The sequence below is a fragment of the Fundulus heteroclitus genome, chromosome 3 (assembly GCF_011125445.2).
Source record: "Fundulus heteroclitus isolate FHET01 chromosome 3, MU-UCD_Fhet_4.1, whole genome shotgun sequence".
Taxonomy (NCBI): Eukaryota; Metazoa; Chordata; class Actinopteri; order Cyprinodontiformes; family Fundulidae; genus Fundulus; species Fundulus heteroclitus.
The window spans coordinates 26,806,504-26,818,482 of NC_046363.1; the positions used below are offsets into that span (position 1 = coordinate 26,806,504).

An 11,979-nucleotide genomic window follows, 5' to 3' on the forward strand; every position below is an offset into this window, starting at 1 on the left:
TATGTGTGGCAGAAAATTAACACCACCTAACACCCTGAGCACACCATGCCAGCCGGAAACATGGAGGTGGCAGCATCACACTGCATAAAAGGGAACCAAAGGTAAGTAAAATTCTCTTGAAATAAATGTTTTTTTCCTTGTTTTGAGCAGGTAAATAAGACTATTTGCCAATGGAATAAGATGTTTGCACCTAAAATAGGAACAACTGATCTCCACCATCTTATTTCAAGTGCAGTTTATCTAATTATCTTATATTAGGCATCAAAATACTCATTTATTGGAAAATAATCTTATTTACCTGCCCAAATCAAGGAAAAATACACTAATTTCAAGAATTTTTTACTCACTTTTAGTTCCCTTTTTGCAGTGCATGCTGTGGGGATGCGTTTCTTCAGGAGGGACAGTGAAGCTGCACAGAGGTGATGGGATGATGGGTGGAGACAAATCCTGTTTGAGGCTCCAAAAAAGTCACAAGGAAATTATTTAGATAAAAATGTAATTGTGCGTTAGAACAGCCCAATTAAAGCCCAGACTGAGAGTCCACAGCAAGAATTGAAAAATGCAGCTTACTAACACTCTACATCCAGTCTGACTGGACTTGAGCTATTTAGCAAAGAAGAACGGGCAACGACCTGACTCTTAATGTTTCAGCCTCTAGACGTTGAAAGCAAATGCAAGCCTCACATTTTATATTTTTATTTAAAAAAAAAAAGAGAGAGAAAGACCAAAACGTTCACCTAACAAGCGACTCTGTGTTGGTCTGCAACTATGATCTGTTCCTCCAGTCCTGTCCAGCAACCGAAGGATGCGTTTCTGAACAAAAGGCCCAACTACCTCCTCGGCACGTCAGCAAGCTTTGCAAAGTCTTTAACTTTTCATTTGATTCAGGCGTTTTGGAACGGAGATGCATCCCAAAGTTGCTGGACTGGAGTTGCAGACCCCTGGCCTTGTGAGACCATCCTGATCTCGCGAGCTTTCAAGGTTTCACTCGCAGATCAGTCTGGCTACTTTTCCGTTAAAGAAAATTTGGAGCCGTTCACCAAACGAACGTCCAATCAGCGTTGGCTTTGAGGCGGGTTGAGGTGTGACGCAACGAGAAGCGCGACAGTTCAGTCTAAAGAACATGGAGGCTTCAGCCGATGAAACTAGCGTTAGCGTGGCTATCGAGCAAGTTTTATCGGAATTACAGAGTATTTCTTCGCTGAAAGAAGAGCAAAACACTGCTAGGGAGGCTTTTCTCAGAGGAAAAGATGTTTTTGCTCTTCTCCCGACTGGTTTCGGCAAGAGCTTGTGGTTGTTTTTTCATCGTCGCTGTTAGTACGTCATATGCTTCGTTGATCTGATTGGTTTATTTGGCCCGTCTATCACCAACATAGGCCAATCAGCTAACCAGTATTTTCGCCCCTTCCCAAAATTACTTCAACGGAAGGTTTCCAGATGGATATGCGGAGCAAATCCATCTGGCAGAGTTAGGTTAGCAGACCCCTGGTCTATAACATTAAATCCTCTTAAAACACGTTAACATTGGTGGTAATGTGACACGATGTGGAAAAGCTTAAAAACACAAACACTTTTGCAAAACACTGTCTATTCGTCAAGTATGTGTGATTTTACTGGTTATTGCTCTGGTTATTCTAAACGTAGGAGGTGCAGGACCAAAGAGACGAGCTGGAGAGAGCCAACAAGCAGCTGCGTCTGGAAATGGACCAGCTCGTAAACCAGCAGGATGACGTCGGCAAAAATGTATGAATTAACCCCCGTGGAACAGTTTTATTTTTAGCTTCTAGCTTTTACCTTTTAGGTCACAGGGCTTTCTCGCCTCGCTGCAGGTCCACGAGCTCGAGAGGACCAAGAGGGGTTTGGAAACCGAGGTTCAGAGCCTACGAACCCAAACCCAAGAGCTGGAGGAGGAGCTGACCGAGGCGGAGAACCTGAGGCTGCGGCTGGAGGTCAACCTGCAGGCCCTCAAGGCTCAGTTTGAGAGGGAGATAAGCAACAACGAGGAGAAGGGAGAGGAGAAGAGGAGGGCGCTGAGCAAGCAGGTGGAGAGAGGAGGGGGAGAGGAGAGGAGAGCACCGGCATGGCTTTAGATTCTTGACTTGAATCACTTTGTTTTCTATTTCACCTCCCTTCTCTGAAACCAGGTCAAAGAGCTGGAGATCCACTTGGAGGAGGAGAGGACTCAGCGCGCTCAGGCCGTGTCGGCCAAGAAGCAGCTGGAGGCCGAGCTGCAAGAAGCCGAGGCCCAGCTAGAGGCAGCCAGTCGTGGCAAAGACGATTCTGTGAAGCAGCTCCGCCGACTGCAGGTTCAAATCCCCCCGCGCACGCATCAAACCTCTGTGCACGTCCGCACGCGTCAGCTTAAATTCTCGTTTTTTTTATCTGTCTCAGGGTCAAATGAAGGAGATTCTCCGCGAGCTGGACGAGACCAAGTTATCTCGAGAGGAGGTGATCGCACAGTCGAAAGACAGCGAGAAGAAAATACAGACGCTGGAAGCGGAGGTGCTGCACCTCACAGAGGTACGTGGCCAAGACTCAAAACCTTTGCAGATCGATTGAAGTCTGCGTGGTGTCCCGTTGAATTTCACGCTGGCGTCCATGTGTGTGTGTGTGTGTGTGTGTGTGTGTGTGTGTGCAGGAGCTGGCCGTATCGGAGCGACAGAAGAGACAAGCGCAGCAGGAGAGAGATGAAATGTCTGAAGAGATGGTCAACAGCAGCTCTGGAAAGTTAGTAGTCCACATTTTTTTTTTTACATCATCTCCATTCGGTTCGGCGCTTTGCTTCCGGCTCCTGAGATTTCCCCTTCTTCCAGGAACGTGCTGTCTGACGAAAAGAGGAGGTTAGAGTCTCGGATCAGTCAGCTGGAGGAGGAGCTGGAGGAGGAGCAGACAAACGGCGAGCTGCTGGCGGAGAGGCAACGGAAGACAGCTCTGCAGGTGGAGACTCTGACCGTGCAGCTGCAAGGGGAAAGGACTCTGGCCCAGAAGGCCGAGGCGTCCCGAGAGCAGCTGGAGCGGCAGAACAAGGAGCTGAGGACCCGGCTGGAGGAGATGGAGGGAGCGGTGAGGGGCAAACACAAGCTCAGCGTCGCCGCCCTGGAGGCTAAGATTGAGTCTATGGATGAGCAGCTGGAACAGGAGAGACAGTAAGGCAACCGAAGGCACATTTAACTGGAATAATGGTTTTTATTGGGGAAATAAATAGAGGAAAAACTTTTTTTTTGACTTGGAATATGTTTGATGTTGATTTGTGAAACTTTTTCTGTGTTAAATATTACTGTTTTATGTTGTAAAATGTCTTCATGTTTGTGTTTTAAGGCAAAGATTAACTTTACCTTAAAAATAGGAGTCTTTTATTTCTGTAGCACCATTTCAATCTGGAAAAAGTTGGAAAAGTTCTCGTTTTTCATCAAATCACCAGTGGCACAATTATTGGTAGCAAACTATTTAAAATAAATGCAACTGGAGCTTTTCTTTTTACGCTGATCTGAGGCATTCTGATACCCAGGGCATCAGAAACACCTTTATTTGCCTGTTACTGTAAAAGCTAAGGGATTTCTGTGATGAACGGTACATAAAGCACAGAATATACACAAAAACAGGTACAAAAATTGAAAAGAGGGACTTTTTTTTAAAGTTATGGGGTTGGGGTGTCAGCTGAGGGAGGTTGGGCCACTGTTCAGCAGTCGGGGAAGACTCTGTTCTGGTGTCGCAGGGCAAGGCAAGTTTATTTATAAAGAACTTTATTCAGTAACAAGACGATTCAAAGTGTTGAGGTCCTGATCAACAAACTCCATGTGAGTAAAGGATGAATATGTGGGGAAGAACCTCATGGCCAGTGTTTGGTACGGTGGAGGATCTGTGATTCTGTGGGCCTGTTTCTGTTCCAAAGGCTCTGGGAAGCTTGGTTAGCATGCGTGGCACTATGAACGTTGAGAAATTTCAGAGCAGTTCAGGTAAAAATCTGATGGATTCATCCACAACAGTGAAAGTGAGTTTGTTATGGGATATTTCAACAGATTAAAGCTCCAAATCATTTGGCTAAATAAAAAAATAAAATAAAAAAGCTCCTTTCATCTCAGCCACGTTACGTCTCATAAAAAAACCTGATGGGTGAGCTGAGAAAAAGAGAGGACCCTGGGTAATCTGTAGACATCCTACATCCTACAGTCACTCCAGGTTCTTGATGTGGGCAATTGCCCAGGGTGGCACTGGAAGAGGGGTCACACTAGCATAGCATTTTCTAAGGCAAGGCAAGGCAAGGTAAATTTATTTATATAGCACAATTCAGTACAAAGACAATGCAAAGTGCTTTACATGATTAAAATATAGCAAAATAAAAGCAAGTAGGAATAAAATGTAGATAGAAAATAGAATAAAAGCAAGTAGAGATAGAATGTAGAAACAAAGAAGAACATTAAAAACAGTAAAAAAAAAAAACAAACAAACAGTAAAACAGTTTAACTAGAACAGTCAAAGGCAATTTTAAACAAATGTGTTTTTAATCTTGATTTAAAGGAACTCAGGCTTTCCGCACTTTTACAGTTTTCTGGAAGTTTGTTCCAGATAAGCGGAGCATAGGAACTAAATGCTGCTTCTCCATGTTTAAAATAGCTTCACACCCTGAACAGGTTTTCTATTTCTCTTTGGCATGAGCAGCCTCCCAACCCTAACTCCGTGTGCTGAGTAGCATCCCTGCTTTTAGATAGCAATAGACAGAATTCTATTAATATAGAATATAGAATATAGAAAAAAAAAAAAATAGCAATAGACAGATCAGGCTTTGTTTGCTGCCAGGCACATTAAGCTTGAGTAGCTAACGTATGTCTGGGCGCTAACTTTAGCTTTGCTCAACCTGGAAGCTGAAAATTGGGGCTGTTCAAAGTTTTAACAGCGAAGGTCACAATAATTGTTCCACTACTGGAGTTTGATTTATCAGTTTATATCCTTGTCATATTGCACCACAGCAATAAAAGATTGATTTTACACATCTTTACCAGGGGTGCCAACATGGGTGGAAGGCATTGAACCTTTACATTTTCTCTTTCAAAGAAAAACCTTTTCAGATCTATCAATAGCTATGTACGCTATGTTAATTATCAACTTAACTAGTTTCAGGGTTTCTGCCCAGCTTCAGAAGGCAGGCCTTTGTCACGACTGCTGTACGTAATCTTAAATTCATTAAACCAAGCACACAGCATTTCCACTCCCACAGGGAACGAGCCATCGCCAACAAAATGGTGAGGAAGACGGAGAAGAGGCTAAAGGAGGCGATGATGCAAGCAGAGGACGAGAGGAGACACGCAGACCAGTACAGAGAACAGGTACGGCGGTTAAATAGACAAAGACTGAAGCTTAGTTAGCTCATCCTGGTGCCCTGATGTAACTGTGACTGAGTTCACAAAGAGAAAAATGGAGCTGCTAATCGTAGTTCTGCCCTGGCATCTGCTTCCCCGCACACTGAAAATTAAATCCCTCAGCAGAAACGCACACAGTCCTCCTCCCAAAACACCATCAGCCAGTAATCCACCAGATCTAATCTGGGCTCTGATCCCAGTCAGTTCTGCCCTTCCCACACTAAGCTCCTTTTTTTTCTTAACCTGCCCTCTCACCGTGTCTTCCCCCCCCCCCCCACCACTGCAGCTGGATAAGTCAATGGTTCGGCTGAAGCAGCTGAAGAGGCAGCTGGAGGAGGTGGAGGAGGAGAACTCCCGCTCCAACGCTCAGAAGAGGAAGCTGCAGAGGGACCTGGAGGAGCTCACCGACAGCAATCAGCTCATGATGCGGGACCTCTCCATGCTCCGCACCCAGTTTAGGTAAGCGCCGTCATTCACCAGCTTTTTGTCCTTTGGCTAACCTGAGTGTCATTTTTTTTTTTCCATCCTTTAACACCCCATTAACTCCATATGATTTGTTTTGCTTTGCTCTTTTGTTGCATCCTTTTTTGCCTCCACCTAACACCGACACATTCCCCATCTGTCTGCGTCCCCAACCCTCAGCGTCCCTGACTGGACTCCAGAGAACTAGGTCAATGTGTGTGGTACGTTCTGTCTAAGGCCTTAAAGGTGCAGTGTGTTGGATTTAGGCAGCTCTCGATCGGGAAGTCTGGAACGCCGTCTTTACGTTCGTCAATAACAGAGACATGTCTCCAAATCCAACACACTGCTTTTTCTGTTGCTCGTGTCCATCTCATTACCTGTTTTTATGTACAGAGCCTTGCAGGAGTGTTCATGCCTGTCGAGCCTGTCTTTCAGAGATTTTCTTTGGACTTTGGCTGCTTTCTTCTAATTATCATGCATTGCAGTGGGTGCTTAAAATCAGAAAGAAAGAACAAGTGGAGGACAGAAGAGGAAAAGTCATCCATTGGGAGATTAGCTGTACCTGAAAATCCTGTCTTTACAAAAACAAAATGTGACCAATTTGCATCTTTTTGGGCATATTTTCCCCTACAGGAACCTTTTCCAGGATTCAGAGTAAATTTCTGGAGCCGTTGTTTGCACACTGCAAAAACGGAACTAGAAATAAGTAAAATGTTCTTAAAATGAGTGTATCTGTCCTTGATTTGAGCAGGTAAATAAGATGATTTGCCAATGGAATAAGATTTGTGCACTTAAAATAGGAACAATTCATCTCCATCATCTTATTTTTCAAGTGCAGGATGTCTAATTATCTTAATTTAGGGGTCAAATTACTCATTCCATTGGCAGATAATCTTATTTACCTGCTCAAATACACTGATTCTAAGAACATTTTACTTATTTTTAGATCAGTTTTTTGCAGTGCATCCCTCCATTTCCATGGCATCTATCAGGCTAAAAAGAGATTAACCCAAAACTCAAACCATTAAACTGGTTGGGAGCTTCTACTTTTTATATCACCCTGAATCTTGTCAGTGGGGTTCTGGGAGTGCTAAGCATCTTTTAGCTGGAATAATAATCTTAGCGTTGTTTCCACTTTTGTCCATCTGTGGAGACAGGGGGGAAATTCTCCTCTCAAAGTAACGTTTTAGGGTCGTAAACCATTTGTTCAAACATTTTACAATGTTTTTATTCTGGCAAACGAATAAAAACAACCACAACCCCCAAGGAATGTGAATCATTAACAGATTTGAATGAAAGAAACATATTCTGCTATTTTAATATCCGTTCAGGGTCTAAACGCCGTTGAAGAGTCAGGATTCACGGCTGCAGATCCAGTTCGGTGTCCCTGAAATTCCTTTAAATCTCCTCATGCACACATTTGCACAGTTTGGAGGGATTTTGCGTAAATTAATGAATTAGTAAGTTGTGAAAGAATTTTGTTTTTTTAGATAGTTTAGTTATCTTTAATTATCTTCACAAGGAAATAACCATTTTTTTACTTTTCTCCCTCATGGATTGTTAGAAAGCTGAAGGCCAAGTTTTTAGCAAAATTTAAAAAGATTTAAAAAAAAAATTACTGGTAGCAATAAACTTAAAACATAAACTTGTAATAAAAAGAAAATGACTTGTCTGATTTTTGTTACACAGAGATCTGTCAATTACCGTAGATTGAAAACTTTAAACAAGGGTCTTGGATGTTTACCTTATTAATAGAAAGCCAAACAATTTCCTAAATCTTTTGGGTCAATTATTTTCTACTCTTTTGGTCTTGAAAACGATTTTTTTTATCCTTTTCTCAGCAGCAGCAACAGCAGGATACAATTCCCTCCTTATTTCATGATGCTCGCTGTATTTAATAAAGTTTAACGAATGGGTGCACCCATGTCTGCTTTTGGCTAAAAAAGTGCTCTATTTTTGTGGTAAAATGAAAAGATTATTAAAGATTAAACTTGATCAATAAAGGATGCAAAAAAAACTTAACATTTTCTGGATCAGCTGCCTGTGCTGGTGGGCTATTATTGAATTGGGGATATGGGGGGGTCTGAATATTATGATGGCGGCGGCTTCACTTGGCCGCCCTGCCATGATTACGTCGGATGAATATTATGATGTCAGAGAAGGTGAATTACATAAACAGTTCAGCAGTAGAAAGGCAAACAAGAAGATTCAGGGTAATATAATAGAAACCATAAAGCGCTGCTTTTGCACCAGGGTACGATTAATAAAGTTCTTAACATTGAATTTGAAATAATTATTTACTTAGGTCTCCCAAGTGTGCAGATACAGCTCTGGTTCCTCCCTACAATTTAAGTTTTTTTTTTTTTTCAAAACTGAAAGATTATGTCATAGCTCAGTTTGGTGGTTTGACAACAAAAAAAAGAAAGAAAAAAACAGCCAAAGTCCAAAGTAAACTTCTGGAAGTTCAGAAAGGGGTTAAATAAATCCTAACGCTTTATTCCCAGCTCTGAGTGATGCGTAACATTCAGTCAGCAGGTTGTGAGCGTCTCCCGTGTCTTCCAGGCGTGCTCCCTTGCCGCTGTCGATGCGAGGACGCAGAGCGTTGGTCGACGACTTCTCGCTGGAGAACTCCGACTCGGAGGAGCTCCCCGCCTCCCCCACGCCCCCCTCTGGACTCCCACAGAGCCTGACCCCCTCCTCAGAGCAAAGCCTGGACCCGCCTCCGCCGTACAGCGTCAACAACACGGAGTGACGCCCGCAGTGACTCAGACCGCAGCCTCGAACACTCAGGGGTGGAGGAGAGACGCGCACATCGCAGCTCTAGTTTTAAACAAAAGTCATACAGGATGGGTGCAAATAGGTGCTATAACGACGTGCCGACGCTCTGATTTCTTCCTCAGCTAATTCAGAAAACAGGATTTTTTTTTTTTCGCGTCAATTTCTATATCTCATTTCCTTAATGCTAACAAAGAAACTGAAAAACTACAGATTTTAAAGCGAAAATGCGTTATCTGCTAATTTCATGATAGGTTCAGTTCCCAGAGAGCAGACTGAGCTAAGGTGTTAACGTTCTCTCCATAAGGAGGCGTTTCCAAGCCGTGACTGTGTGGATCTGACTCGACAAAGGGCTGCTCAAGCTGGAAAACGACAATCTAGTGCGACGCAAAACAGCCGACAGGAACCAGATAAACAACAGACCCCAAAAAAAAAAGGCCGGAAAAATTACAACGTCAGCAGCGAGCAGAGCAATATTTGACCCGACGCGTGTTTTAATAGTCGATGAAGTCGGAGGCATCACAGGTTTCATGTCGTCAGGCACGGTTAGATGATTTAGGTTAGAAGGCGTCTGATGTTGGGCGAGGCAGAGGGTCTGAGTAGTTTCTTTAACTTAAAGTCTTAAAGCGTTGCTTCAGAACCGTCCGTGATTTATATCCGACGTGAATTCACGCTGCTCGGGGCGCGGCCGTGTGCCAGTCGGGTTGTTTCTACGCCCGCAGGGTCCCACAGGTGAATTTACCTGGGAGATTTATCACTGCTGTCGAAAAAAAATAATAAAAAAGAACCAGAAACACCCTCATCGTTTTTTTTTTTTTTTTTAATCCCAAGCAGCACATTCTTTTCTTATCTTACGCTGATACAGACACTGCTTTTTTTTTTTTTTTTTTTGCTTTCTTTCCCGACACTTTACTTCTGATTTGACTGCACTGATGACGAGCTGTGTACTATATCAATCAAAGCAAAGCTTTTGTGTTTAACCAAACGGTGGGCGTACGGATGAGAAAAGGGACTTGAAATTTGTAGTAAACATAGAGTAGCAGCAGAATAAAGTAGGTGGGATGGGGAGGGATGGGGTGGGGGGGGGCGCTTGTTGGGTTTTCTATAATGGATAAACTAAGCCTCTGCTCACACTTAGGTCGACCGTAGAGTTTTAATATGCTAGTAGCGTTAGGTTTAAAGAAAATGACAATGTCGGCACTGACAGATGGATTTTTATTAAGCTGCTTTTTTTTTTACTTCAGCTACTGAGATCTAAGAGGCGTTAATCTGTGAGGGTTGAACCAAACGCGGACACTTTTTATGGCGCTGCTGTGAAACCTGGTTCGAGACACGTGTCTCTTCGGATTGTTTCCATGTTGTTGTTGTTTTGTTTGTCTGTTTTTTTTGTTTTTTTTAACGAAACGAACACTTGTTCGCCTGATGGAGGCTTCGGCCTGTAACCCATTTTTGAAATGAGCTGATTTGCTAACGGGGAGATTCCCCCTTAAGGACAGCTGGATTTTCACAGGAGCTGATGGTATCTGGGTCAATTCGCCCCCTTTGCCAATTCATAACCTCGTTTTTGTCCGCGGCCTGTTGGCATTAAACACACTTCTACACTGACACGAAAAAACATATGCTTACAGATTACGTTAAATACTGCAGGTATTCAAACTAGTGTTTATGTCAACACTAGTGAAAAATAACGCTGATTTATTGGATTATTTTATTTAATAAATGAAAGGAATCTATCAAAACCAACCTGGCCCTACAGGAAAGTGAAGCGACATCACTTTAGAGCTGCAACACACATCAAAATATCATCGACTGCTTAGATGCAATATTTAGCTGGATGCGTTATTTTATGTGTCGTGCATTTATTACATAATATATGTGGCCAGTTGGAAGGACTATTAATTAACTCGCCTGAATGGTGAGAACATTGTGTCATGAGAAAGAAAGAAAAGTGTTTGGACAATAATCAACATTATCAATAATACTTGCCCAATTCTCAGAAGTACTATCGCAATTAAATATTTTCCTTAAATCCTGCAGCTCTACCCCACTGAATGTGATTTTACAGATCAGGATCTGTAAAAACAAGAAATGGCTTCATTTGAACCCGTCTGACAACGCAAAGTGTGCTAAAAGAGGCCAAAAAGCGTCTGTACTACGTAAGCAAACGCGGAACGTAAATATTGCATATCAGGTTATTTATTATGGTAGTTAGATATTTTTTAAGAACTGTGTAGAAGAAAATAAAATATAAATGCTGAACTGTTACATGTAATTTAATGAAGATTTTATATCCAGCCGTATTTTCGTTTAATTTGACTCTGATCCCGGCGTATGGAGTGGTAAAGGTGGCAAATTGACCAGTAACCCAGAAGTTGCAGCACTAAATAAAAACATAAATCCACTATTCTGTTAACTCGGCATCAGGTGAGCAAGTAGAAAAAAAAAAAGGCAAAAGGTTGAAATTTGCTATTTGAAACAACAGATCCGTGCTAAATCTGGTCAAAATGGTGAACCGTAAACAAAACCTCGAGACGTATTGACAAGGTTGCAAATCGAATGGATTTTGTTATTTTTTTGGCCAGACACAGACAGTTGTCACTGCTTTTAGGTCAAAATTACTACAAATAGAAAGGACTATAGAAGAAAGTATTTATTTCCTGCGTAACTCAACCAATGGAACCGATGAAAACTAAAGATTGTGTTGCTGAAACGTTGCTCTGAATGTTTATTCCTTAGTTTGATGATCAGTGTTTACCGTCGAGGCCTCTGCGGTAGTTTTTTTTTTTTTTTTTGGGGGTAATCAGGGTCGCTTCTCTTGATTCTGTTCAACTTAATGCAGCAGCTGCATGTGTATCCGTACTTTCGCCCTGAATCACAGCAGCCGGGGAGGTGGAAAACTAACTACTGATGACAGGCGTGTAACAGCGCCTGCTATTTTAATTCCTCTTTTTCTAAATATGTAGACCTTTACTTTAGCAATATGCAACCTGTTATTTTTTGTGTGAAAGCTGCACTTTTACGTATTACTGACATAAGAAAATAGAAAATCAGCTCTTGTTTGCCTCAAAAAAGGCTGACTAAGCATGAAGCCAAACAAGCTGAGGTCACGCGTCACGGTGATGGAGTCCCTTTGAACTTTTGTCATAATCGACCAGAACGTGGCGATGAGTCCCGGTCACCTGCAGCGAGAGATAAGTCCCGGAGCGTCTCTGAGGTGTTTTTGATTTTTGTTTTTTCCCCCCCGAGTCTTTGTTTATGGCTACTGTGGAACTTGAAAGATTTTGGAAATATGTTTTTATTGTTTTAGGCCTTTTTTTTTTTGTTAATGAAATTGTAATTATTAAACATCTGACTGGGGTTGACTTTATTATAAGTGACCGTTGTT

The 11,979-nt window shown here is 42.4% G+C and overlaps 1 protein-coding gene across 7 annotated transcripts in view; it reads left to right on the forward strand.

Moving 5' to 3' along the window:
- Positions 1-11,979, forward strand: part of myh14 (myosin, heavy chain 14, non-muscle) — a 47,298-nt gene extending 35,319 nt beyond the window's left edge. For 6 of the 7 annotated variants that reach the window (XM_036134599.1, XM_036134628.1, XM_036134608.1 and 3 more), the window contains 9 exons: positions 1,645-1,743; positions 1,830-2,042; positions 2,145-2,306; positions 2,392-2,520; positions 2,639-2,727; positions 2,814-3,146; positions 5,216-5,324; positions 5,644-5,816; positions 8,382-11,979. In XM_036134599.1, coding sequence (XP_035990492.1) covers positions 1,645-1,743; positions 1,830-2,042; positions 2,145-2,306; positions 2,392-2,520; positions 2,639-2,727; positions 2,814-3,146; positions 5,216-5,324; positions 5,644-5,816; positions 8,382-8,571 — 1,497 coding nt within the window. In that variant the 3' untranslated portion in view covers positions 8,572-11,979. Of the gene's footprint in view, positions 1-1,644; positions 1,744-1,829; positions 2,043-2,144; positions 2,307-2,391; positions 2,521-2,638; positions 2,728-2,813; positions 3,147-5,215; positions 5,325-5,643; positions 5,817-5,999; positions 6,041-8,381 lie in introns of all 7 variants that reach the window. The other variant, XM_036134644.1, reaches the window with a different exon arrangement.